The 24,396-nt window shown below is 58.4% G+C and overlaps 11 protein-coding genes across 11 annotated transcripts; 1 reads left to right on the forward strand and 10 right to left on the reverse strand.

Annotated features, from left to right (window-relative positions):
- Positions 1 to 649: 649 nt before the first annotated feature.
- HRG_09888 (G protein-coupled glucose receptor regulating gpa2 domain-containing protein) lies at positions 650 to 2,172 on the reverse strand (the record flags this gene model as incomplete). Its single annotated transcript, XM_044868359.1, has 2 exons — positions 650 to 1,399; positions 1,474 to 2,172. The coding sequence occupies 2 exons, from the start codon at positions 2,170 to 2,172 to the stop codon at positions 650 to 652; spliced, it is 1,449 nt and encodes a 482-aa protein (XP_044716356.1).
- A 912-nt stretch (positions 2,173 to 3,084) lies between these two features.
- On the reverse strand, positions 3,085 to 3,375 carry HRG_09889 (uncharacterized protein; the record flags this gene model as incomplete). Its single annotated transcript, XM_044868360.1, has 1 exon — positions 3,085 to 3,375. One exon carries the CDS (start codon positions 3,373 to 3,375, stop codon positions 3,085 to 3,087), a length of 291 nt encoding a protein of 96 aa, XP_044716357.1.
- Positions 3,376 to 4,184: 809 nt separating this feature from the next.
- On the reverse strand, positions 4,185 to 5,516 carry HRG_09890 (DHHC palmitoyltransferase domain-containing protein; the record flags this gene model as incomplete). The annotated part of the gene is made up of 4 exons (XM_044868361.1): positions 4,185 to 4,861; positions 4,913 to 5,012; positions 5,067 to 5,344; positions 5,399 to 5,516. 4 exons carry the CDS (start codon positions 5,514 to 5,516, stop codon positions 4,185 to 4,187), a joined length of 1,173 nt encoding a protein of 390 aa, XP_044716358.1.
- A 2,820-nt stretch (positions 5,517 to 8,336) lies between these two features.
- HRG_09891 (SET domain-containing protein) lies at positions 8,337 to 10,747 on the reverse strand (the record flags this gene model as incomplete). Its single annotated transcript, XM_044868362.1, has 3 exons — positions 8,337 to 9,182; positions 9,250 to 9,632; positions 9,682 to 10,747. 3 exons carry the CDS (start codon positions 10,745 to 10,747, stop codon positions 8,337 to 8,339), a joined length of 2,295 nt encoding a protein of 764 aa, XP_044716359.1.
- Positions 10,748 to 13,751: 3,004 nt separating this feature from the next.
- On the reverse strand, positions 13,752 to 14,952 carry HRG_09892 (CRAL/TRIO domain-containing protein; the record flags this gene model as incomplete). The annotated part of the gene is made up of 3 exons (XM_044868363.1): positions 13,752 to 13,964; positions 14,025 to 14,442; positions 14,522 to 14,952. 3 exons carry the CDS (start codon positions 14,950 to 14,952, stop codon positions 13,752 to 13,754), a joined length of 1,062 nt encoding a protein of 353 aa, XP_044716360.1.
- Positions 14,953 to 15,872: 920 nt separating this feature from the next.
- On the reverse strand, positions 15,873 to 17,723 carry HRG_09893 (RNA recognition, RNP-1; the record flags this gene model as incomplete). Its single annotated transcript, XM_044868364.1, has 4 exons — positions 15,873 to 16,109; positions 16,171 to 16,557; positions 16,620 to 17,036; positions 17,088 to 17,723. The coding sequence occupies 4 exons, from the start codon at positions 17,721 to 17,723 to the stop codon at positions 15,873 to 15,875; spliced, it is 1,677 nt and encodes a 558-aa protein (XP_044716361.1).
- A 45-nt stretch (positions 17,724 to 17,768) lies between these two features.
- HRG_09894 (uncharacterized protein) lies at positions 17,769 to 18,400 on the reverse strand (the record flags this gene model as incomplete). Its single annotated transcript, XM_044868365.1, has 2 exons — positions 17,769 to 18,107; positions 18,167 to 18,400. 2 exons carry the CDS (start codon positions 18,398 to 18,400, stop codon positions 17,769 to 17,771), a joined length of 573 nt encoding a protein of 190 aa, XP_044716362.1.
- A 1,256-nt stretch (positions 18,401 to 19,656) lies between these two features.
- Positions 19,657 to 20,418, reverse strand: HRG_09895 (ARP2/3 complex 20 kDa subunit (ARPC4) domain-containing protein; the record flags this gene model as incomplete). Its single annotated transcript, XM_044868366.1, has 5 exons — positions 19,657 to 19,665; positions 19,723 to 19,767; positions 19,829 to 19,954; positions 20,008 to 20,334; positions 20,416 to 20,418. The coding sequence occupies 5 exons, from the start codon at positions 20,416 to 20,418 to the stop codon at positions 19,657 to 19,659; spliced, it is 510 nt and encodes a 169-aa protein (XP_044716363.1).
- Positions 20,419 to 21,268: 850 nt separating this feature from the next.
- Positions 21,269 to 23,047, forward strand: HRG_09896 (ubiquitin carboxyl-terminal hydrolase domain-containing protein; the record flags this gene model as incomplete). Its single annotated transcript, XM_044868367.1, has 2 exons — positions 21,269 to 21,284; positions 21,369 to 23,047. The coding sequence occupies 2 exons, from the start codon at positions 21,269 to 21,271 to the stop codon at positions 23,045 to 23,047; spliced, it is 1,695 nt and encodes a 564-aa protein (XP_044716364.1).
- A 255-nt stretch (positions 23,048 to 23,302) lies between these two features.
- HRG_09897 (uncharacterized protein) lies at positions 23,303 to 23,689 on the reverse strand (the record flags this gene model as incomplete). The annotated part of the gene is made up of 2 exons (XM_044868368.1): positions 23,303 to 23,467; positions 23,564 to 23,689. 2 exons carry the CDS (start codon positions 23,687 to 23,689, stop codon positions 23,303 to 23,305), a joined length of 291 nt encoding a protein of 96 aa, XP_044716365.1.
- Positions 23,690 to 23,781: 92 nt separating this feature from the next.
- Positions 23,782 to 24,192, reverse strand: HRG_09898 (uncharacterized protein; the record flags this gene model as incomplete). The annotated part of the gene is made up of 1 exon (XM_044868369.1): positions 23,782 to 24,192. One exon carries the CDS (start codon positions 24,190 to 24,192, stop codon positions 23,782 to 23,784), a length of 411 nt encoding a protein of 136 aa, XP_044716366.1.
- Between the last annotated feature and the right edge of the window lie 204 nt (positions 24,193 to 24,396).

The raw sequence follows: 24,396 nt of genomic DNA on the forward strand, positions 1-24,396 counted from the left end.
AGCCTTTGGTTCCCTACCGCCATCAGTCGCGGTCTTGTCACCAGGAGCTTCTTGCATATCACAATTGGATAGCGCAGTTTCCGCATCGGAAAGCTGTATTGTGAGCCGCTATCTAGCAACATCTCGGCTGTTACCTGCGATCAGAGTGTCGATGGAGAAAGTCAAGGAAGGGGCTGAAGGGTCTTTTACTCTGGTCAGAGGCGATGCGGCAGGTATCACAGTTAGTTCCATGTAACCTTTTCACGAGAGTGAAGAATTCATCGGATCTGGTTTAGAACATGAGTTGAACACGAACTGTCAGCACTTCACTACGCAACCGTACTTGACTTGGCATAGGGTCGTCACGGCCGAATGCTTGATATATGTAGCATTCACTCGCGGGAAGCAGAATCCGCCGTGCGTGGACACTTTACACCTCGTCAACGTGACCTCCTGGCAGCGTGAACTCCCTACCTGCTGCACTTGGCTCTACTCGTGGGAACCGTGTTAGCCAGCGGTGAGCAGAACAGATTCTTGTCCGCGAGGCTCGCGACAGAGGAATACAATGACACGGCGAGTACCAGGCATGGTATCAGCTTTGAAGAGGGACCTCAACAGCAGTAGAGCTCATCACGGTATTCCGTCCAATTTCTTGTTACCATATCAGCGGCTATTCCTTCAAAGTGACTCCATCCGTACTCATCGCCGACACACTGGCACTGGCTGCCGTACGCTTAGAACGCGTCGGGCCGGGCCATGAGTCCTGGTCAGAGTCCACCTCGACCACGACGCTCGTCACCATGTCCATCTGTATGGCGGCGGCGCCGAGCGGCTCTTGGCTCGTGCTCTGGTGCCTTTCCTTCCGAGGCCATGGGCGTCCGCGTTGGTTCCACGGCCACCATCCACCAGCCATCTTATTGTCTCGCCATGATCTTCTTCCGCCATCGCCACCCCCCTGTATCCAGATCATGTTGCCATAACGCCTTGCTGACGGGGTCTTGAGGAATGCAAAGGTCTTGAAGCCGATGCTGTCGGAGGACAGATCCGACGCCGATCCGAAGATGATGGCGCTGCGTGTTGTCCCAAACAGCAAGCAGTCGAACGCCCCGTTGAAGGCGATGATGGCGCCGGCGAAGCAAAAGTACCCCGTCGGCACATCCTTGCCTGCCATTGTGGCAATGCGTCCGAGAGCAAGAGGCAGGGTGCACAAGACATAGATGAGCGGGTATACGAGAAACACCAGCTCGTGGGTCAGCGGCGCCTGGCTGTCCGCGAAGGCTACCCTTTGTGCTTGGCTTCGCTGCCGGCGAAGAGCCACGAAGATGGCGACGTACAGGGTTGACGTGACGCCCAGTGCAAGGAAGATGAAGAAGTAGTGCGTGGCGAGACGGAGCTGCTCGTAGTCTTTGTTTATCCAGCACTGCGTACGGAGCCGACGGATTAGCCATGTCTGGAGCTTCATCAAGACGGTTATACTACTTGATCAACACGTACCCAGGCGCCGGCCCTGACAAAGAAGCCGCCGCGCTCAGCACCGTTGCGCGTTACCAAGACGGGCAGCAAGGATATGGCGTAGACAAAGATCCAGTTGCAGACGACAACGGCACCGACGGTGCGGTGCGAGGGCCTGCGTTGCCGCACAACCGAAAGGTACGTGTGGATTGCAATGGTGGTGATGAAGATGCTCGACGAAAGATCCCCCGTCGAGACCAACAGGCCCTGCGCAAAGCACGTCGGCGTCGAGACGACGATGCCGTCACGCCATAGCCAGGAGGCGTTGAGGAGAAAAGCCAGGCTCTGATGCATGTCGGCCAGGAAGAGGTTGTAAATCAAGACGGCGAATTGGTTCGGCGGCGGACTCCTGGCCCACCAGCTGCGGCCATCTCGGCGCTCGTCCCGCGGAGCCGCCGCCTCGGCCTGTGCTGGATCGCCCTCGGTGAAGATGCCCTCGATCCCGAGAGTGAAGTCTGTGATTGCATGTGACGATGGTCGAGGCGGCTCGCCCTGCCGGAGCTGCTCCGTCCGGACAAGCCAGCGCCAGACGACCAGCTTGTACGTCAGGTAGAGAAACAGCGCCGTCGACGCAACAAAGGAAACGAGGGCCAGCGCCGAGACGGCAATCAGGCCCTGTCGGAGGTCCGGCGAGAGAGGACTGAGAGTCTGGCCTTGGAGCTCCAACTCGGCCCACGCCATGGTCGTCTCGCCGGCACCCGGAGCAAGTGAAAGAGATAATGAACGAGAAGCGGCCGACGAGCAGAACCTGCTGCTGTGTCGTCCAAGAGCTGGGCGCGGCGGATGCCAGCCGGCCCCCATCGCCTTTTAGCCATGGGCGACGAAGCCCACGGGCGAATGGAAGCGGTATGGAAGCAAAGAAACCGCCACGTTTCTGCAAGTAAGCTGATTTGCTCTAGCCGACTCGGGTATCCTGGGCCCCTGTTCCGACATGTGGCCAGGACCGGGGTCTTGACGGTCGACCTCGTCAGGGCGAGGTTCAGCTCACCAATAAGCCAAGCTACGAGCCTCTAGCGAACATCGGGCACGGGTAAGATTTGGGTCCTCCTTGCGGCTAGATCCAAGGACGAGGCAAGCAATCACGGATTGACTCTGTCGCCTGGGCAGGGCAGAGCCTGAAACCAGCCGGGTTGGCAGGGCGTGGCTTGCTCTCGGCCATTGATTGATTCATGGCAGAGAATTGCGCCCCAAGTGCGTGGCGCCTCTGGCCGTCGCGAGCTGCAACGGAGACCCTGCTTCCTTGGGCGGGCTGAGTTCCCAGGCCGCCATCATGCGTTGGAGCTGAATGCATGGGCACGATTCACGGTAACCCGTTTGGTCGTTGGGCCTGTTACTGCTTGCACCGACGATTGAAAAGACAAGACTTTAGCAAATGTAGCAAACAGACGATGCAATGGACTGGGTCTTCGGTGCAAACTTCATTGTCAAGGGCGCTGCTGCTCCAACATATAGTATATCCGCCTTTCCCTACTCCGGCAGACTCCTTTTGAGGCATTGCCCGACATGAACCATCCGTAGGCTCATCCTCTCTCCTCCCGCTCCTCGTTCTCCGTGGCCCCGCGTTCTTCAGCCCTGTCCCCTTGCCAAGACGCTCTACTCCTTGTAGTATTCGGCTCTCTCGGGGTTCTGCTTGCAATCCTCCCGGATATCCTTGAGTTCGTCCTGGAAACGCATGGACATGACGGACAAGATTTTGCATTTATCGAGCAGTCTTTCGCGGCCTAGGATGCCACGGGTACTCTTCAGTTTCGAGACGAGAGCATCGGCGGCGGTTTTGATTTTGCCCGCCTCGTCCTCCAGCACTTTAAAATCGTCGTTCATTGTCTGGATGAGTTCGGCCCCCTTGAGCGGGACCGCGGGCACTGCCGATCGATTGCCTGGCATGTTGATCGGGATGAGATGAGGTGGATGCTGTAAAGTCGAGTGTGGTAGATGCTTGGCTGGTGTGGGAGTTCTGGAAAGTGGCTCTTGGTGTCGGTTTCTGTACGAGGCTTTACTGGAGGGGAGCGAGAGATGTAGAAAGGCTTATATGCTGGCGAGGCGCAGAACCGCATGGTTCGAGGACATGGTGAAGCATGCTGGGCGTTGAACGCGGTCTGAAAGGAGTTGGACTTGTTCTTTGAACGGGAGTCATCCGCATTTCTCTACCGCTCAAGGACCCGAGTCGAAGCGAGACTTCTTTGCTGTTCACGACGCATATGATAAAAGTGAAGCTCTGTTAACTGCGAGTTATAGAACGTGTGTCAAATGTGTCTGAACAACCGTGGACATGGTCCATCTCACATGGGACATATACAATATCCCTCCCGGGTCCGCAGAATCGTCGTCGTCGTCGATCTTCTTCGTTGAACATAGCATGCCGAGTATGTCAGTGCCAGGAATGACCTCGTACGTTTGTACTCTAGGAGTGTAAACAGGGCAACGCAAGGATCTGTCGTCAGTATCCGTCGAGCAATCAACGACATGGAAGCGGAACAATACGTTTGAGTCGCGTTTGAGAACAGAATCCAGTTTCTGGGAACATGTCTGATTCGTATTTATTAACGGCGCTGCAGTGGTAGTAAGTGTTCTATCCATATTTTGCACACTTATCGTCTCCGCGCTCCCTGCTGTCTATCTCATGCAAAGGCCACCGCTATGCATCCACAAACGCCAGAAAATCCAACAAGGATAAAATCGGTCGGTGGCCGGACTCAAACAGCAGGCGCCTCCGTGTTGTGCATCTCCACCACCCCGCCCACGTCGCCGTTGAGCTCAGGGACGCAATATCGCTTCTTGAGATCTGCCAGCAGCGGGCCGAGCTGGTAGTCGCTCTCCATGCTCTCGTGGTTGCAGCACGGAGAGCGCCGGATGGGGAGCAACCAGTCTATGGGGTGGTTTCCCATGACGGACTTCCAGTTTGCCCAGAAGCCCAAGTCCCACGGGTTCTCGCGGGGCTCGGTCCGTAAAATGGCAAACTTTCTCGATGCCCGCATGTCTCTGTCCGTATCATGCTCCAGGTAACCGTTGCTTTGAGGGCTCGCCACATCTGTCATTTGCCGAATGGGAGGTCGCTGCAGCGGGTAGATGATGGTGGGGAAAGCATCCGAGGGCGGGCTATTCCTGGGGATGCGAATGGCGAGAAAAAAGATCTGTGTCTTCCTAAGAATGTCAATGTTTGTAATGTTTGTGAAGATGAAGCGGGCCGCCGTCAACGTCATGGCAAAGGTGAAGAAGCCAAAGAGCGACGCCAAGGCGATGGCAGCTATGACCCAGCCGTCGACTGAGGACCCCCGGGCCGTCTGCTGCTGAAGACAGTATGCGCCGGCTGCGACGCTGATTGAGCATAGACACGTGGTATAAAAGGTGAACTGAAAGAAGAAGTTGAAGGCTGGACGGGCGTCAGCATAGAGGTTCCCGCAGCTTCCAGCTGAGCACCCACACGTCTCCGATACCATGCCGCCCACCCAGGGACACAGATGGTCCATTTTGCGCACGCAGCGCTCCAGCTCGCTCGAGTGGTGGGCGCGGTCAGGCTTCCACTGGCGGCAATCAGAGCACCATTTCGGGCGGCCGTCAGCCTCGCAGACAAAGACGTCTTTGCTGTAGAAGGCCTCGAGGCCGGGGCTGTCGGGGTTCTGGTCCGGCGGCACCCACGGATTCGCCTCGGCGTCTCTGCCGCGCGTGCGCCGAGGGCCCTGGCTTTTGCCGTTGGCATCGCGGTCGCGAATCAGGGGGACGAGCCCGGGATCGAGCTGGATGGCGAGGAAGGTGCGAAGGTAGGTCGAGACGGCGAGGATGAAGAAGACGAAGTAAAGGACGAGGAAAGTGGCCGTGAGTCCCGAATTGCCCCTGGTGCGATACAGGTAGTGGACTGGAGAGGGAGTCAGCGACGGCCATTGGCGACGAGAGGCCGATTGGAGCTCACCGCAGAGCCGGTAGACGACTGCGTACGTGCCGAGGACGAAGGCGGCGGCGATGAAGAAGGGGATTACGCGGATGGTCCAGCGGGTGGCAGCGCGGTTGCTGTCGCCGGATCGCGTCATGGCGGCATCGCGGCGATGGCTTCGTCGTCCAAACAGAGATCATGACATGGGCGGGATGATGCGAGGTGGGTCGCGCAGGATAGAGGACCGTGCCAGCGCCGCAGTGGACACTGTGTTTTCTGAGCCTCCATTTCTCTCCCCCGGAACCCCGCTTTCTCTCCCCTTCCTGACGCATCACATTCCACGACGATGTCATCAAGTTATCAAACATTCGACTTGTGCAAACGCCAATTACAACGAGTCCTCTTCCTCGCCTCGAGCAAGAGGCGTCGTCAACAGCCATGATTTTCCTCGCCGTCTCTCCCTGAGCAAGGCCGTCCGTCGTTGCTGACGACCCGCTGCCGCCCTATCAAAGGCGCCTTGGCTGCCCCGACGCTTAAGCCACCCACACTGCTTACGGCAAATCCTCCCGCGTGCAATGGCATCACTCGCGCTTGCCCCGTCTGCGAGCTGCTCGGCTCGCCCGCCGACTTGCCCTCTGCGAGGCGGAAGCGCCAGCACTGCCTTGGCAAGCTTCCGGTCCGACAGGCGGCGTTGGCATCAATACGTCATGGAAGGCGCTGTAACACGATAAATAACTCCCCGAGCATGTCTCCCGCACTGCCTTTATCCACTTCCTCGACTACAGGTGAGAACGTGCCTGGAGAGGGAGCCGGCGTTGCTGTGCTGGCAGTCGACGCCCAGTTCCTCTCATTCGCCGCCGACAGACTGCTCCGATATCGCTCCGGTTCCCACCTTGATAGTTCGAGGCGAAGCTTCTTGGTCCCAGGGTCCCGCATGCTTCTTCCAATTCCAGGGCCACAGCGAAGCCCCTTTCTAACCAGGCATCATCCTCTCCTCTGCAGGGCTGCTGGTCCCCGCGAGGAAGAGGGCTCGCAACATTACGGCCCTCGTGACGGGAGGACTTGCACTTTGCGCCCCGGTGAGAACTGCTCTTGCCCTGATCGAGCTTATTGAAGGGCTATACGTAGTCTGTTTTGTCTAGTTTCCAAGCACCTCCCTCCGCGTCTGTCCCCTGAGTGGTCGACGATGTTTCCCACCTGGCTTCTTGAAGCCTCGCCACGGTTACCCGAGGCCCGCAGGCCTCTGGCGAAGCTGGTTGAGCGAATTGCACAAATGGGTCTTGTTCAGTTTAAAACAGATCATCCTGCCCTACTTGGGTTCTTGGAGATATCATTGATAGCAGCAGCAAAGCAAAGCAATCGTTAATCTACAAGTTGAATCCTCGACTCATTGACTTCCACAACCACTCATCGAAGAAGCCACCCACAATGCCCTCCTCCTCCTCCAGGAAGCCTGCCACGCTGACCCTGTACACGTGGAGCTGCCACAACTGCGGTGGCGGCACGTTCGTATGCTCGACCACGCCAGCATGCCTGTACTGCTCGCACGCTCGCTGTCGTGCTTGCCAGGTGTTCCGAGATTTTATCGCAGCCGAGAGGTCGGCCGCCAAGTAGCTGCTGCTAAGTAGCCCAGTGGTGGTCTGCCGTCAACCCACATGCTCTTCCCACCAGGGCCCCGACGAGGATGGTTGCAATGGCTTGGGCTACGCAGCGGCTGGCCACCTATATCCTGCGACATCGATTACCTCGGCGCTTCGATTCTCATCTGTACTACGGCAAACCTTGCTGCGTGGGCCATTTTAGATTTCTTTGGGGGGTTCTTTCCAAGGAGTTGGAGCGTGTGGCGAGAGACAGCGATGCACCTAGCTTTACGGATAGACGGAGGAAGCTGACGCTTGCCTGGGATCTGGGGGATGGACACAGGGCGTTGAACCGATATAGACTTGTTTCCCATATGTACTTGCCTTTGCTTCGCTTCTGCACTTGAGCAGCCGTCTCCGAATAGATGCTGGGTTTTCTGGCCTGCTTGCCCACCTGCCCCCCCGACATGACCGCCGTGCATACTGTTGCTGACAAGCTCAACAGGAATCAATGCCGACAGCCGTTGTGAGCCCCGGGAAGATTATCAGCTCATGGCGAATGTATCTGCGAGCTTGGCTGCTGTGAACCAGGAACCCGCCAAGCAAAGAAGAGAGAATCGGCTACCCTTTGCCTGGATACCCCCGGGGTTTCACGCCACGGTGCTTCAAGCCATGCCAGCTACCGCTCTAATTACTAGGAGACACTGGGGATCCTCGCCAAAGTGCGTCGTCATCTGTCGTGGGCTGGGGAACGCTCACCGCCGAGATAATAACTGGAGCAGGTAGTTGTTGTACGCCCCATTATTGGAAGCGCAACACAAACTTTGGCCATCACTCGACTTCTTCTATCCAAGCTTTGCGCGCCCAGACGCAGACATTCCCTAAACTCAGCACCGGCAACCCAGGCATTGGCTCTCGCTCTCCGTACCACCACTCTTGTATGGACAGCTTGACCGTTCCCCCGTCCCTCCCTGGACATTATCGAAGCCTCCCTTGCCACCAGCCGGCCCATCTCTATCACAACCTTGTCCCCAATCCCCTAAAAAGCAACTCGGATTCGCATCAGCTCTCGCATAGCTACCTATCGTTCAAGCAAAAAGAGGGACATCCTCTATTTTCGTGTTCGCTGCCCCTTTCTGTCTCACCGTCGCCACCGCTGGCCGGGCCCACATCAGCAGTCACAGCCGTGCAGCCAGAGGGGGGCAAAAGAGGCAAAAGGAGCAGAAACAAAACATGACGTCTCTACTATACACGCTTTCAGTTCCGCCTTTCGCCAAGACGCCGTTTCCCCTCGCCTGTCTCTTCAACCATGTCCATCGCGGTCCAAACAGGTGGAAAAGGGGATAGTAAGCAATTATGCCAGGAAAAATTGACCAATGTTTTCGTCAGAGGATCATTTACTGAGACACAACTCGGATCTTGGCCTTGAGTGACAGCTGCGCCGACACGTTCCGGCCCGCAACTTTCTTCGTTGGCGTGTTTTCTCCGGGTGACGCCTTTTTGGCCAGAGTGCCTTTGCCGGGCGATGCCTTCTTACCCGGTTGGTCATTCTCATCCCCCATGGCGACAATGGTGAGGCTCGAGGCGCGAGACGTCGAGATGTGCTTGGCACGGGCCTGACCGTACGTCTTGACCACCTTCTTGGCGCTCGCTTTCTTGATCAGGGTGGCGGCAGGGCGCTTGGCGGGCGTCTTTGCACCCCCCAACGCCGCCTTCTTGGCGGCGACGGAGATGGTCGACACGCCCTTCTTAAGGGCCATGGCGGCGCCCTTGGCCGCCTTGAGGCCGGCGCTCGAGAGGGACGCCTTTGACTTGGTCGCGGGCTGAATCTTCTTGCGCTTCTTGGTGCTGCTGGCATTGCCGTCGTCGGCCTCGTCTCCGATGAGCTCCTTGAGCTTGCGCTTGCCGGCCTTGACGGTGGCCTTGACGGCGGTCCTGAGGTCCGTCTTGGGCGCCTTGACCTCGCGGGGCTTGGGGCCAAGAACACCGCGGCAGTTGGCCTCTCCGCAGAGGCACGACTGGACGTTCTTGGCTGAAAAGGGGTCAAAGTTGTAGTCGTAAGTCAGCTCATCCCCCGTCATGATGGGCCGGTCGCCGGCGAATAGTGCCATTCGAGGCTGTCCCGAGACGATCCATTTAATCATCCTACAATTCGGGTTGCAGCTGTGATTGACAAAGCGGGCGATGCTTCCGGTGGTGGCATCGATGATCATGTTTTGGTCAAAGCTCATCAAGTAGTAGCACTGCGAAGAGTGGTTAGTCCGGGTCAACGGACACGGGAGACGTCAAAGGGAGGGACTCGTGGCGTACCTCGTTGTCCTTGTAGACCTCATTCATGCGACGCTCGCACTCCTCCTCGGTGATGATTTCGCCGGCGTACTCCATGATGATCTGGTTGGGCTTGAAGCAGCGGTTGCTTCGGACGCCGTAGCCCCGGTCCGACGTCTTGATGACCTCGACGCCGACGCGGTACTTGCCCCCCTTGGCGCGGCGGGCCGTGAGGTCAGCAAAGGCGCGGTTGGTGCAGTGCTGCTTGCCGACGTTGCAGTTTGTGGCGTCGCATTCATACAGCATGATGCGGTTCTGGCAGCTCTCGCCGCAGCCGTCGTCGGGCGTGCAGACGCACTTGGACTGATAGTCGTGCAAGTGTGGCGTCTTGCGCCAATAGTCCTTGGAATCGCCGATGAACCGATCTAGATGAGTGGTCAGCAAGCTTCGGGGAGGGGGCGGAGGGGGCCTTACTCTTGGTCATTCGCTTCCACTCGTCGGGCTTGGGCTGGCCAGGGGGTAGCGGGTTGCAGACGTTGTAGGGCAGCCTGAAGTCGCGGCCGGCGATGAGGGTGCGCAATCCGGTGTAGATGGGCGAGGGCATCGTCTTGCTGACGCGGCCGCTCGGGGCGAGCTCGGGCAGCTGGGCAAGCTTCTTCTTCTCGGCCGGAGTGAGGCCCTTTGTCGGGTCGAGCGGGGCATCCTGGCCGGCATAGAGGCCCTTGTCGAGGAACTTTTTGACGCGGCGCTGCTTGGTGTTTGTTATGGGCTCCGCGTCGTCCTCCTTGGCGGGTTCCGAGGAGGCGGCGGGCGTGTCGAGCTTTGTCCTCTTGCGGGCGGGGGCGGCGGGCTCGTCGGAGTTGACGTACTTGCCGTTGGACCAGACGGTGTGGACGACGGGCCTGTCGTCGATGCCCGAGAACTCGTTTGTGTCCTGCAGGCGCCTCAGCTCGCGCGATATCTTGGTCATGCCCTTGTCGACGGCGCCGCGGCCACGCTTGCCCAGGGTGGAGAGCTTGGTGCCGAGGGACGAGATGGCCGAGGGGGGCGGGACGTCGTGGCATTGGCGGGCCCGGCGACGCGTCCGTGGCGTGTTGAGGCGGGGTGTCGACGAGGGGGAGGACAGCAGCGCGTCGAGGCTCTGCTTCTTGGCCGGCGCGCTGTCGGGGGCCACCTCGATGCTGCCGACAAGCGTGTCACCCGAGATGGTGCGGCGGCGGCGGTCGGAAACGGCGTCACCCTTTGCCCTCCGCTTGCCATGGGCGTCGGTGCCGCTCAGGCGGGTGAGGTTGTAGACGGGGTCGGACAGGCGGGCGCGGCGGGCGCGGCGAGGCGGCGAGGGCTCTTGGGGGGCGACGGGAGGCGCGTCGGCCGCATCGTCGGCGACGGTGATGACGTCGTGCTTGGACGAGGCGGCGTCAGAGTGCAGGCTGGCCGTGTCTGCGACGGTGGTGGGAGGGGTGGAGCCCGACGAGGCGAGGTTGGACGAGGAGTCGGTGGTGAGTGCGGAGAAGCTGCTGGTCTCGGCGAAGAAAGACATGATGGTGCTGATGCTGCGTGCTCGCTCGCGCACGTCGCCGCCGACGACACGGTGCCTCGAGGAGCGGGTGCCTCGAGAAGGGGATGCGTCGAGGAGAAAGAGGCAGCAAGAGTGCGCGAGATGGGGCGAGCCGAGGCGGGTGCGGGAGCGATGAGGTAGTTTTGTGAGCGGGTGCAAAAAAGAGGCTTTCCAGGCCGGAAACAAGGTTGAGGTTGACGATTGGCGGCCGTGGTTGGTCGGCCAAGGTACTGTTGGCCCCAAAAGACGCGCTTCTGCTTGGCTCTAATAAAGGAAGAGACTAACGGTGAGCAAATGACGCGTTCTCTCAAGGTGCCGCGCGAGACGGAGCCGCTTCTCACGGTAGAGAGAGGCGGGAGTTGGATAGAGAGAAGTAGGGGGGGCAAGGCGGGTGTGAAGAGAAACAACAGGGAGAGAAGGAGTGTGTATGTGTGTGTGTGTGTGTGTTAGAGAGAAGAGAGAGCGAGAGAGGAGGGGTGGAGCGTGCGAGGAGAGACGAAGGCGGACGGACGAGAATGAGAAAGATGGAGAAAAAAGACGCTACTTAAGTTACAACTCACGTACCTGGACTATAGCAAAGCAGAGCAGCTAATAAAAGCATCGACTGCTTGCCCTTTTTTTTACTGGACACGGCGAGCAAGAGCCAGACGAGGCCCGGAGTCAGGCTCGGCTTGGATGTAAGAGATGGCGGTAGAGGAAAGAAAAAGAGGCACCCAAAGGGAGAGAAAAATAGGGATGAGGTGAGAGAGGGAATGGCTTAATAAACGAGGCTGGGGAAGCACTCTAAGAGAGGGGGGGGGGGGGGGGGCAGCACAAGCCCCAATCTGTCCCGTCGCTTGTCGTCGTTTTACTTTTTACCTTTGCCTCTCCTCCATTTATTACTCGTGTTTCGACCTCTTCTGCAATGGCGTTCCTTGTCCGCCTCGTCTTGCTCCTCGTCATCATCATCGCCGCCCCATCTCCCTCGTGTACTTGGCGGCAGACATGCCCGTCCCCGTCGTCCACCCGCCGTTCGATGACTTGTTCACTGGCACTGTGCCGCCTCGTGCCTCGAATCAGATGCCATCGTCCGCATCCTTCCTGTACAGAGTCACGTAATATGCCATGAACCACAAACGCCTCGCTTGTGCCCCTTAACCCCCCACCCTGATGACGCTCCAGCTCGTTTCGTTTCCCCGACTTCTGGCCCTCTGCGTAGACGGGCCTCCCGCACCGGGACTGATGCGCTATGCATCGAGTTGCTCTCTCTTCAATCTTGTCCAGCTTGGTCGTCATCATGGATGCTTTCCTGAACCCGCATGGTTGCACTTAGATGCCGGTGTTGGAGCAAATACATCATTTTGCCAAACCCCTGAACCCGTCAAAAGACTTCCTCTACAGCCCCTTCGTGCCTTGGTGCCGAGCAAGAACACGTCCATCGACCCGGCGCCGTGATTCACGCCATGTCTGGTGCTCCCGGACCGCCATGAGTGCAGATGGCCGGCGTACATTGCACTCCCTCAACGGCCGTGATGGTCTTGTTGCCCGCTGTCCACAAGCTTAATTCCGTCCTCTTATCTGTGTGCCTCGATGGGCAACTCCAATCGCGTCTCCTCCTCGACTCGCTCGCCGGTGCCGCCTTGCCTCGAAACGCCCGACACCGTATTAATAAGTTACGCCTCTTTCTCTTTTTCTTCCGTTCCTTTCTTTTTCCACGTCTTTTCCACCATTCCTTCCTTGTCTCTTCCCCGTACTCGCCTCTTCTCCCTTGGGACCCAACCTTGTTCGGTTCCCGAGACCACCGCTTCGCTAGGGCAAGCCGCTGGAACACACGCCCCTTGAGACTGCCCACGCCGCCTATCCCGCCTGTGGGCCAATCCCCATATCGAGCAAGGTAGACGGAAAGGGCCGCTTTTCTATACATTGTGCGGCTCAAGGCCCATGAAACCCAGGAGGCGTTGACGATCCAATTCCGGCCCCCCGGTGAACACACCCCGGCCTCGCTTCACCTGCACAAACCGACCGAGATGCCAAAGGGGCCACCGAGTGCCGAGATGCATGGCGAAGCCCTTCAAGACCCATATTGCCAGACCTGCTCTTGATATAGGCTCATCTCCCTTCTGTCGGCGACGCACCCTGGCTTCCCGGGTAAACGCAGATTCAGGTCCACCCGTCGAGCGCCTCCTCGGCCTTCGCAGACGGCGGCTGCTTCCCAGCCCGTCCTCAGCATACCCGATCCTCGGCCGGCACCGTATTTGATATGCGGGCGATATGCGGACACAAAAAGACAGACACCATGATTGGCTACTCGGCACATGGACGAGATAATGGCACATCCCCATCGACATCATCACTGGCGCGGGCCGGGACGAGTGCTGCTCAGCAGGAGCAACAGTGAAATTCAAAAAACGCCGGGGACGGGGCGCCACATGGACAGCAGCAACAGCACGGCGGACAAGGCACGGTTGCAGGGAATGACCGCAAGCGGCTGCGAGTCGGATAACCACGGCCGGACAACATGTGTCTACTTTGTTCGCCAAGGTCAATGTCACGTCTCATTCGCTCACGAGACAACTTGCTTGTGGCTATCGCAGCCGCGGCTAAAGGTCCCGCGGCCCAGGCTCGGTCAGGCAAGAGCGGGAAGCAGACCAACCGGCTTTGATGGGCGCGTGCGATAGCCTCACTTCCCTTCCAGGCCAGAGACGGACAAAACCTCTATGAACCAAGGTGATGTATTAAACTACCCTGCTCATGACAAATAGCATTGATCTAGCATCATTGCGCTGGAACAAACGCCTGACCTGAGAATGAAAAAAAAAACATGGTAAGAGAGAAGGGTATTATATCGGCCATGTAAGCAAAGTCAACGCAATGCCACGACATGCTCGAGTTGAATCGCCCCGTGATGCGAGAGCCTGGCGTCTCTGCGTGCTGAAGACGATGTTCGGCGAGTATGGCATGCAGAACAGGCAGGAGCCGTAGCCGGTAGCAGCGACAGTTCACATGCTCACTGCGTCGCCTCCTTGACGGGAGGCATCGCGGGAGGCATCGCAGGAGGCGCGGCGGCTTCAACGCCAGCCTTGGTCTCCTCGGCGGGCTTGGAGTCCTTTTCCGCCTTGCTCGCGACCGCGGCAGTCGTCGGGGTCGTCTTTGCCAGCTGCTCCTCCGTCGCCGGCTTCTCTTGATCCTTGGGCTCGGGGACGGCGGCAAGCGGAGCCGTCTCGCCCGAGGGTGCGGGAGCAGACGCGTCTTTGACAGCCCCGTCATCGGTCAGACGCACGGTGAGGCCTTCCTTGACGCTGGGTCCCTGCCCACCGTACTCGCTGGGCAGAGTCTGGGCAATACCCTTGAGCTCGGCGGCCAGGCTGGTGCCCGAGGCCATGGGGTGAAACTTGCGGAGGGTGGCGGGTGCGAGGAAGAACTTCATGGCGCCAAAGACCCAGCCCATGATGGCGGGCACATTGACAAAGTACTTGTGGGCGAGCAGCTCCGGGTAGGCCATGGACAAGGTTTGGATGGTCTCGCGGCTGGCGGCCTTGACGTCTGGGTCCATGCGGAAGAAACTGACGGACTGGTAGTCGTGCACCTGGATCATGCGGTGGGGATCCTCGGCGCCGGCGGGGATGGGTTCCTTGATGTCGTTGAGGCGCAGCTTCTGCACGCCGAGCTCCATGAGGGCGGCGCGCCACTTGATGAAGCTGTGTTCGGGGTTAGCCACCCACTCATCGATGCCCACACTCGCCATCATGGGCGGGATGAGAAGGAGGAGGAACAGACTCTTGGACATTGCCAAAGGTGGCCTTGTTGTCCTTGACGGAGCCGTAGACGTTCCACGTCACAACCACTTCCTTGCCAGCCTCGTCCTGGTGCGTGGTGACGAAGCCGAGGCCGCCAAACCTGCGGGCATCAAACGGCTGGGCGACGAGCGAGGCCGGGTCGACAGCCTTGCGCCACTCGAGGGCGGCCGTGAGCTGCTTCTCGGCGGCGTCCACGTCGTCGTTGTTTGCGCGCAGGAACTTGTGCAGCACCACCTGCGTGGGCGCGTCGTCGATGGTCTTGTCCTGCTGCTGCTGGTCCGGCGACGATGCAACGGCAGCCGACGCGAGCTCGACGCCCCACATCTCCGAGTGGCCGGCCTGGGCCACCATCTGGGGCAGGCGGGCCGCTAGCTGGGCGAGGGGCGTCTGTTCTTCCGTCGTGGTCGCCATTGTGTGCGCGTGTTTTGGACGTTTGGTTGTCTTGATGAGTTGGTGCGTGGTGATTTTGGAGGGAAAATTCAGAGATAAGTAAGATCAAGGGGAGGGGGGAGGGGGTTTTGGATGCTGGCAGAAATTTCGATGTGAAAAACTGGCAAACAAAACAACAGCCAGCCAGCCTTGTCGTTGTCGAGGGCACGAAGCTCAAGGTAGCTAAATGACCGCGCCTGGCCTCACGAGTTGATGAGACGATGAGCACAAGGTTTCGAACAATAATGCAGTCTTTCTCCGAGGTGAAATATTCTTTGTCGATGAGGACAAGTGAGACGGCGGCCTTGCTGTACGAAGTACGTCTGGGCAGAACCCCCCTGTAGCGGCTGCTGGCTACAGGCCTCTTTGCTAGTGGACAGTGCCCTGAATCGCGTCTCGGCCGGCATTACAGAGACGGGACGCTTCACCTTCAAGTCAACGATCTTCTGGCCGGGGCAAATGGAGCCTTTCTGATCCCATATCACGCCGGAGCAACCGCGGCTTGAAAACCCGCTCCCCTCTCACGAGTCAGTCGTTGCTTTCATTCACCCTCCAATGCCCTCTAGAGCAAGCAATGCCTAATTAAAGGCGCAGTCGATGCACCACTCACTCCGACTCGAACCATCCCTCTCTCCATGCCTGCCCGAGGAAAGACGTCCAAAGGTGCTTGCAGAAATCAAAGAGCCCGCCCAAGGGTCCTCCAGTCCCCCAGCCTTCTCCCGTTCCGCTGCCCGAGTTTCCTCTTCTCCCTGCCTCTCTCCCACGCACACAAGACCAGTGAACCGGTGGCCTAGGGCGCAAAATCAAGAAACAAAACTGGAAAACTCCCGCAGCATTTCAACCTTTCCGAAACCACCCAGGTGCAAACGCGACTGACTCGTCATCCTCTCCAATCCGCACTCTCAGGCATGGGGCAAGGCTCGCGAGAGGATGCGCTCCACGGCCGAGAACTCGGCGTGGGCAACCTGGGCCAGCGTCATCTGGTCAAACTGCGGCCCGAAGCTGTGGCCCAGCTCGGCCCAGAAATACCCCCAGTGCATGTCCGTCTGCTGGCCCTTTTCCTGCAGGTCTGTTCGGCTCGAGTGCGAAAGGCCAAGCATATCGCGGCTCGTCTGCTCGCGAATGACGGAAACGTACCACTGCAAGGCCGCCAACCTCGTTAGTCAAAGTGCCCCCTTCTCACGCATGCTTGAGACTGACCTCGATGACATCAAGCGGGATGCCCGGCTTGGGCGCCAGCGAGTACTGGTGGCGCCACAAATGAGCATGCAGCGGCTGCCCAAAGAAGCGCTGGTCCGCTTCTGAGATGTTGAGCAGCCACGAGATGTTGTCCTTCATCAACGGCGTGAAGCCGGGGCACGCCAGCGCCGCGTTGACCATCCGCGTCTGCAGCTGCGCCCCGAGGTTGACGGGGTCGACGCCGCGACTCACCTTGTCCGAGAGCACAGAGAGGAGCCGCTCGGTGCCAATGTACACGGCGTGGCGCTGGCTGATGGTGACGCAGTCGGTCGCGTACCACGGAAACTTTTTGAGCGTGCTGATCAAGCACTCGTAGGGTCTCTGCGGGCAGTCCTTGGAGTAAGGCGACTGGGCATGGGTCAGTGATGCTGCTCCAGCCGACGCTCTCGGCAGCAACAGGAGCTACGTACTCGGTGCGGAACCTCGACATGCTTGATGAGCATGACCATTTCCTCCTCGGAAATGAAGCCCCGGAAGTTCTCCCACGCAAACTGGTGGTTGTACGGCTTGAACTGGGGCGTCACGCCGTCCCAGATGAGGCCGCGAGCAAGTGGGAACAAGTCCTTCATGAGGCTCGCCTGGCTCGAAAGCTCCACCTCGACGGGGCGATCCCCGAGGCGGGTGACTCGACCGTTCTGCAGGTTATGGCGGTGCTTTTCGACAGCCTTCATGGCCTCCTCAAGGCTCACAAACTCGACATAGGCGTCCATTGTCTTGCTGGTGACTCGCTCCATGATGATATGCACAGGCTCGTCCGAGTCATTCAAGATCTTGGAGTTGCGTCCAAGAAATGCAATTACCTCAGAGCGTCGAGTGGAAAACGGAATCTGGTAGCGTCAGCACTTGTCTACTCGCCGTAGACCACAGAGGCAACTCACATTCTTGAGCTTGACGACGCCATGGTTGAAAGAATTTGCCATGCGCGGAGCCTCAATGAACGGAAAGTTGTTTGGGGCCATGGCAGTGGCCAAGAGAGGCAGACCAGTCGGCGTGTTGGTCAGCCTCATGAGCTCCGTCGATCGAGTCGCCCCGATGGCGTTCATCGCAGGCATTGCCGCCGGCCAAGACGCCTCCGCGCCCGGGCAAGCATGGGCCATGACCTGATTTGCCGTTACAGCATGGATCTGAGGATGCGGACCATTCTGCTGCTGCTGTCCGTTGACGATGCCAGTTGGGTCAAACTTGGGCGGAGGATCGTTACCGACTTCCTGCTGCCCAGGAGTTCGAGGTGCATAGCTTCGCGGCTCTGTCAAGTTGCCCGAGATCGAGCTAGCAGGGCTGAACGGAATACCGTTGGCGCGAATGCTATCCGCACAGCGAGAAGAGGCTGGGCTCAGCATGCCGAGGACGCTTCCGCAAGACTGGCTCTGCGGGATACGAGCTCCAGACGTGATGGGCTTGGGCTGGCAATAAACCACAGAAGGTCCGCTTTCTTGGAGCGAAGCCCCATGCTGCTGCTGGACCTCGACAGGATGGAAGTAGTTCTGAGAGCCTGCATTCTGCTGCTGGCCCATCGTCTCGGGGGTATTATGGACGGCCACGCCACCCGGAACGCCTTCCTAAGGAGTTCCGGCTTTCCAGCCGTCGCCATTGCGAAGAGTCTTATTGAGAAGATTAAACGTCATCTGCTCAAAGAGCCCCGATCCCGAACCTGGAGCCCCGGCCGTGGCAATTGTATTGGCCCGGGCCTTGACGGGGACGCGACGCGCGGTGCCTTTGGCTTCGACGCCACCGGGAGTTGTGACGACGTTGCCATGATTCTGAAGAACGGCGCCGTCTGCAGTCCCGTTGTGGGCTTGCTGGCCGTTGCTCTCCTCAGCCTGATTGTCAAGGCCACTGCTGTCATGCTTCACGTTGCCAAGGTCAAAGATGGTAGCATCGACGAAAGCATTTTGAACCTTGTTTCCAGTGTTGGCAGAGTCTCGAGAAGAGAGGAGAGAGGTCATCAGATGCTTACATTCGGAGACGTGGCTTGCGCAGACGTGGGGACCCAGATATCCGACTCCGGGTTGAGCATGCTTATCCCGGCCGTGTTCTTTGAGCCGTTGCTGCGTCCGCGCCCGCGATGATCTGCCATAGCAGGACGCGAGTTGGCAGAACGTGACTCGGCATCGTCAGGCTTGACGCGCGAGCCGCCCTCGTTGTTATTGGTGGCGGCCATTTTCTTGAGTCTGCTGCGTCTGCACGCCATTGTCGCAGGACTTGGTGGCGGCAATGTCAGCCGTGTCGTCTGAGCAAGTTGAGCAACTCTCGAAAGGAGACGAGAGGGGGCCTCAACGAGTCATCAAAGCGAGTGAATCGTAGAACGTTGGATAGAAGGGTGGTGTATGATGAGCAGACCTTTGGCTCTTGGGCGCGAGGAGGCGTTGGTTGGAGGTCTGCGGCCCTGCCCTTGTCTTTGGCGAGGCGACTGAAGCAAAGCAAGTGGTTAGAAAATCAACTGCTCAGGGCTCGCGGCAACTGCAAAGCCGCAAACCGAGCCAAAAGTCAAACAATACCAAAGAGGCAGAGCAATAGAGAGCGATGAGAGCGAGCAACTGCGCTTGTTTACTCGCACAATTCCGAAAAATGTGCCTAGGCGAAAATCATTTGTTGCCTAGAAGGTGCAAGTGGCGAAAAAAAATTGCATGCACCTTTGTTCAAAGGAGTGGGTGCGTGCAAGTGGTTGCCGGGCGGCGAACAGCTGCAGGCTGCACTGCTCTTTCGAGTGTTTGTTGTTGCGCGTTTCCGCGTCTCCGATGCCACGTTGCTCGCAGTCTGATTCACCCTTACTGTCAAACTCTGCCACAATAAGCAGTGCCCACACTTGAATATTCCAAGGTCTGTATTCAAGAGTGTCTTTCCTCCTTGGGGTTGACTTCTAGAAGATTAGATACCACCTCGTCCTCCATTTCGAGGGAAGGAAAGGCCGAGTTTCCCTTGTTGAGAGAATCTTGCAAGAAAGGCAGGTGCTCCATGCCGCTTTGCACGATTTAACTCATCAGTGGCTCAAGTTGAACAGCCACAACTTGGTCGTCGATGCAGAGTCAAGAGTGGGTCCAACGCAATGTCTTGACGCTGCGGCCAGCTTTCATTGACAGTCCTTGGGCTGTTAGTTTTGTCCTTCGAGCGTCTCTCGCTCCCGCAGGCTGGCGGATATTGAGCGATTCCGTATTCCGGGTCCAAGGTAGGAGAGCCGTGTAGCTCAGGACGATTGACATTCCAGATACAGACTTCACGGGCGGATAGTAGTCTCTGGCTGGTCGACTTGACGAAGAAACAATATTCGCCATAGGCTTCATTGCAGCTACTCTGGCGGTAGCTGTGATTCTAATTCGTACCGAACCCCTGCTCCCTTGCCTCGAAGAAGCCATCCCAGGTCGAGCTGGCGTATCGTCGCCGATTCGTAACATGGCACAGCGGCCAGCGTTCAAAAGTCTCAATCTCCAACTGCATCATTCACTCGACTCAATCGAACTACAAAGATACGTCAGCGATCAAATATCGGAATAAAAAGAGAATTACCAGACGCACCGGTGTCAAAAAGGACTCTGCCACAAATCTCGCCCTTGCGTTAAGCTGCGTCTCTGTCAGCAATCTCATGGCCTGGTGGCGCCGCTGCCTGTGGGGCATCACGCACGAAGAGCTTCATCTCGGATATTTCCTTGTCGACATCTTCCATGAACTGAATGATGAAGTCGACGAGCTTGTGCTTGAGCATCTCATCTGTGTGGAAGTTTGTTATCAAGAAGGAAATGTCGTAGCCCTAGGAGTCGTCAGCATGTGCGTCCCTGCCGCTGGGAGGCCTCGCGCGCCGACCTTGATGGGCTTGCGCCGCAGGATAAAGAAGGACTCGGCTCTCTGTGTGAGGAATCGGGTGAACTTGTGGACGAGAATGTGCTCAATCTCGTCTGCCTGCTTGATCTTGATGCTGATGCGGATCGAGTTGATGCTCGGCTCGATGAGGACGCGCTCGTTTTCGTTGCGCGCGATCGTCAGGGGAGCAAGGAGGACTTCGGGCGAGGTGCAGGCCTCGATTTCGGGGACATTATGCCGCTCGGCCGTCTGGGAGGCGAAGTTTGATAGCGTCAAGGCGGCCGTCAAGCTGCTGCGGACGCACTGCAGGTACGGCCGCAGGGATTGAGACTGCGGCGGCGCAAAGGGGTCAGCGGTGGTCGGCGCAGGAAGACCGAGTTACCGGGCAGTAGGGATACGGCGGCGGCTCACCATGGCTGCTGAAGCTGAAGGCTCAGATGTCCCGGGGGATGGCGATGTCGTCGGCGGAGGGGATCGTGGCTCGAGGTACGTACGCCTTGGTGGGGTCTGACGTTGCGATGCCATGCGCGGGGGAGCGTGGAGCGTAGTCACGTGAGCCGTCACCTTCAGGCCAAACCTCGTACTTTGTACTTTGATATCTGGCTGAGCAACGCAGACTTCTACAGCGACGAAATAGAATTTCTTTAGCTTGACTGACCCAGCGAAACCCTGCAGAGACTTTCGGTGTTTCTTTTCCTTCTCCATTTACCGGTATACCAAGTATTGGGGGAACAGGCTGTGCCAAAATGCATTTTCCGCTTGCTCACGCGCAGAAGCTGGATACCTAAGGTAGCTAGCTACCAGGGACACACCTGCCTGTACTCCAGAGAGCCAACAGGAATCGATTATGGTGAAAAGATAGCATAACAGAGCTCTCTTTCGCAAGAAGCACAAGGCAAAATCTCTCAATCTGCCAAAGCGCGTCCCAAGCTGGCATCGCAATGCCGACATCGGCACCAGCGGGACTAAGCCACATCAATCGTGCTCTCGCCACACTTCTGCTTAGCCACAGAGGAGAGTACCTCCCTGTACAGTGACTGGGTGACCAGGCAGGTAGGTAGCCACCGCAGTGACGCAGCTGCCTTGTGCCGCCACCTTTAGCTCTCGGCAGTCCCTCCATTCCTCCATCAACAACCTCCATGGTTGCTTCTTCTCCTCTCTTCATCCACCAGACACACCCGCCAGCCGGACTGATTACGTGCGCTACAACTTGCAGCAGTTCCGCATACACTTAACACACGTCCTCCCCTTGCTGTCCATCACCATGGCGACAATAACAGGTTCGTGCCATACCTTCCCCTCCCACCGACCCCATCTGGCCAGCACACACCTGGAATCGGCGGCTAAAAAAACCCTCGCCCTAGTTGTCGTCAAGCATCATGGCAAAAAGCACGAGGTCGAGGTCGACCCGAGCTCCACCGGAGAAGATTTCAAGCTCCAGCTTTTCAGCCTTACCAACGTCGAGCCCGACCGGCAAAAGGTCTTCATCAAAGGGGGGCAGCTCAAGGATGACGCCGACATGGGCAAGCTCGGCCTCACGGCCGGCCAGAACATCATGATGATGGGCACTCCCAGCTCGAGCGGTCGCGATCTTGTCCGTCCGAAAGAGAAGATCAAGTTTGTCGAGGACATGACCGAGGCAGAACAGGCGCAGCAGGTCGGCGCCACCCCCGCAGGACTCGTCAACCTCGGCAACACCTGCTACTTGAACTCGACGCTTCAGACTCTGCGCTCCATCCCCGAGCTCCAGACGGCCCTGACCAAGTACTCGCCCGGCCCTTCGGGTCCCTTGGCCGGCACGGCGCAAATGGACTTGGCCGCCCAACTGTCGAGCTTGTACACCAAAATGGGCCAGACGCAAGAGGCCTTTCCCCCCATGAGCTTCCTGAACGCCCTGCGAGCCGTCTTTCCTCAGTTTGCCGAAAAGGCAAAATCCAACAACGGCTACGCGCAGCAGGACGCTGAGGAAGCCTGGTCCCAGATTGTCCAACAATTGAGTCAAAAAGTAAAGGTCAAGGACTCGGCAGACGCCCCCGAGGCCTCGTTTGTCGACAAGTACATGTCTGGCGAGTTTTCCTCGACAATGGAGTGCGATGAGGAAGAGGCCCGCAACGGCGGCGAGAAGGCCGTCATCGCCAAGGACGGCTTCTTCAAGCTCAACTGCCACATTGACGGCTCGACAAACCACCTGCGAGACGGCATCATGGCTGCGCTGAGCGAAAAGCTCGAGAAGAAGTCGGAGGTGCTCGGCCGCGATGCCACGTACACCAAAAAGTCCAAGATTTCCCGGGCCCCCAAGTATCTGACAGTCCACTTTGTGCGATTCTTTTGGAAGCGAGAGACGCAGAAAAAGGCCAAGATTATGCGAAAGGTGACGTTTCCTCAAGAGTTGGACATTGTCGAGTTTTGCTCCGAGGAGCTGAAGAAGGCGTTGATACCCGTCCGCGACAAGGTGCGCGAGATACGAAAGGACGAGGAGGACATTGAGCGCGCCCGCAAGCGCCGGAAGAAGAATCATGAGCAGAACGTCGCCGATATTCCCGGGGGTGCCGGACTGCCCTCGGACAAGGCCGCCAAGGCGCAAGACAAGCCCGGGACGGACAAGAAGACTGACAAGTCGAGCGACGGCGACGCAATCATGGGCGAGACGTTCAAGACGGATGCTGAGATTGACGCCGAAAAGGACGCCCAGGTGCTGGCGGCCAAGAAGGAGCTCAACGCCATGATTGACCCCGGACTGCGCGGCGACGACGGCGCCAACCAGTCGGGCATGTACGAGCTGCGCGGCGTCGTGACGCACCAGGGGGCCAGCGCCGACAGCGGCCACTACACGGCCTACGTCAAGAAGACTGCGCCCGCGGATCCCAAGACGGGCAAGAAGGGCGAAGAGGACGGCAAGTGGTGGTGGTTCAACGACGACAAGGTGTCGGAGGTGACGGTGGACAAGGTCGAGGCCCTGGCCGGCGGCGGCGAGTCGCACTCGGCGCTCATCCTGCTCTACAAGGCCATTCCGCTCCCGACGGCGGAGGGAGTCGTGGAGTAGACGGGGCGGAGCCGTCATGCTTTCGGGGAACTGGTCCACGCTCGGGCCCCAACAGGGGCGCTGTCGGTGTACAGGGAGGCCCCCATGACAGCGATTAAGAGGAAAGCGGGTGCAACGACGAGGCAAGGCGATTTACGGAATAGAGTAGCTGTACTGCAACATCTATTGGGGTATCATTTAATCATGTCCAAAACGCCGTGAACCATGCATGGCAGTCCTGCTCGAGGTTGAAGGCCAAGAAGCCTTGGCCTGTCTTTACTTGGGCCTGGCGGTCTTTTCCGACTCGCGTTCCCGGACACGCTCGCGGAACAAGGCCATCTTCCTCTCGAGAGCGGCCCTTTGCTGCAGCAAGCTCTCCTTTTGCGTCTGGAGCATGGCGATTTGCTCCGAGGGAGACGTTTGTCGGAACTCGTCGATTACCTAACCATTCAAAGCAAGATGGTCAGCCCAAGTACCCTCGTGTATCACAATAGCCTTGGTGATGATGTGTTTAGGGGCAGCAGAGGGGCGGCGTACCTCTTCCTTTTGCCGATCCGACTTGAGTTGAGCTCCGGTGATGGAGCCGACGAAGACGACGGCGGCAAAGGCAGCGGCCCATACACCTCGCCTGATCTTATCCTGCCTCGTCCAGGCGTGGGCCATGGCTGCGGGTTTGTATATAGTAGGGGAAGAGTGCGCAATGCCAGAGAGAGGACGGAGCGAGGTGGAATGTGGAATGCGACTGTTCTTGGTCTTCACCAGATTTCACGCCAGATTTGGTCGGCGAGCTTGCGGCGCTGGTCGGCAGTCATGCCCCGGATGTAGACGAGGGACGGCGACGGGCACTGGTACAGAGATGTAGACGAGGACGAGGACGAGGACGAGGACAGCAGCGTGACGATGCTGAGGGAGCGGCCGTGACGGGCGTCTTGGGAACGTCGGTGGCTGCGGCGACGCGGCGGCGGCGCTACCGCGGGAGGAGACGCCACAAATGATGACGACGACGAAGAGGGAGACGAGGAAGACGAAGTCGAAGCGATCGAGGGCGAGCGTTTGCGGCCGTGGATGTTGAAGGTTGTCAGCTCGACGTCTTGGCAGTGGAAATAGCCGTCGTCGTCGAGCGAGGCGGGACCCCGGCTGATTAGTAAGCGCACCGCGGCGGCCATGGCTGGATGGATCAACAAGCGGGGAAATGGTTTTCTTGTTTCGTCAATGGCAGCAGCAAGGACAGACAAGGCCAGATTGGCAAGGGAAGGACGGTCTAGGAGGTGTCGAGTACGCACGACGACGACTGATGATGCTGTTGATGGTGATGGTGATGATGATGGCGCTGGTTGATATTCAATGGCAGAGGATGAGGGGGAAGAAGA

The sequence above is a fragment of the Hirsutella rhossiliensis genome, assembly GCF_020360975.1.
Source record: "Hirsutella rhossiliensis strain HR02 chromosome Unknown scaffold00014, whole genome shotgun sequence".
NCBI classification, from domain to species: domain Eukaryota; kingdom Fungi; phylum Ascomycota; class Sordariomycetes; order Hypocreales; family Ophiocordycipitaceae; genus Hirsutella; species Hirsutella rhossiliensis.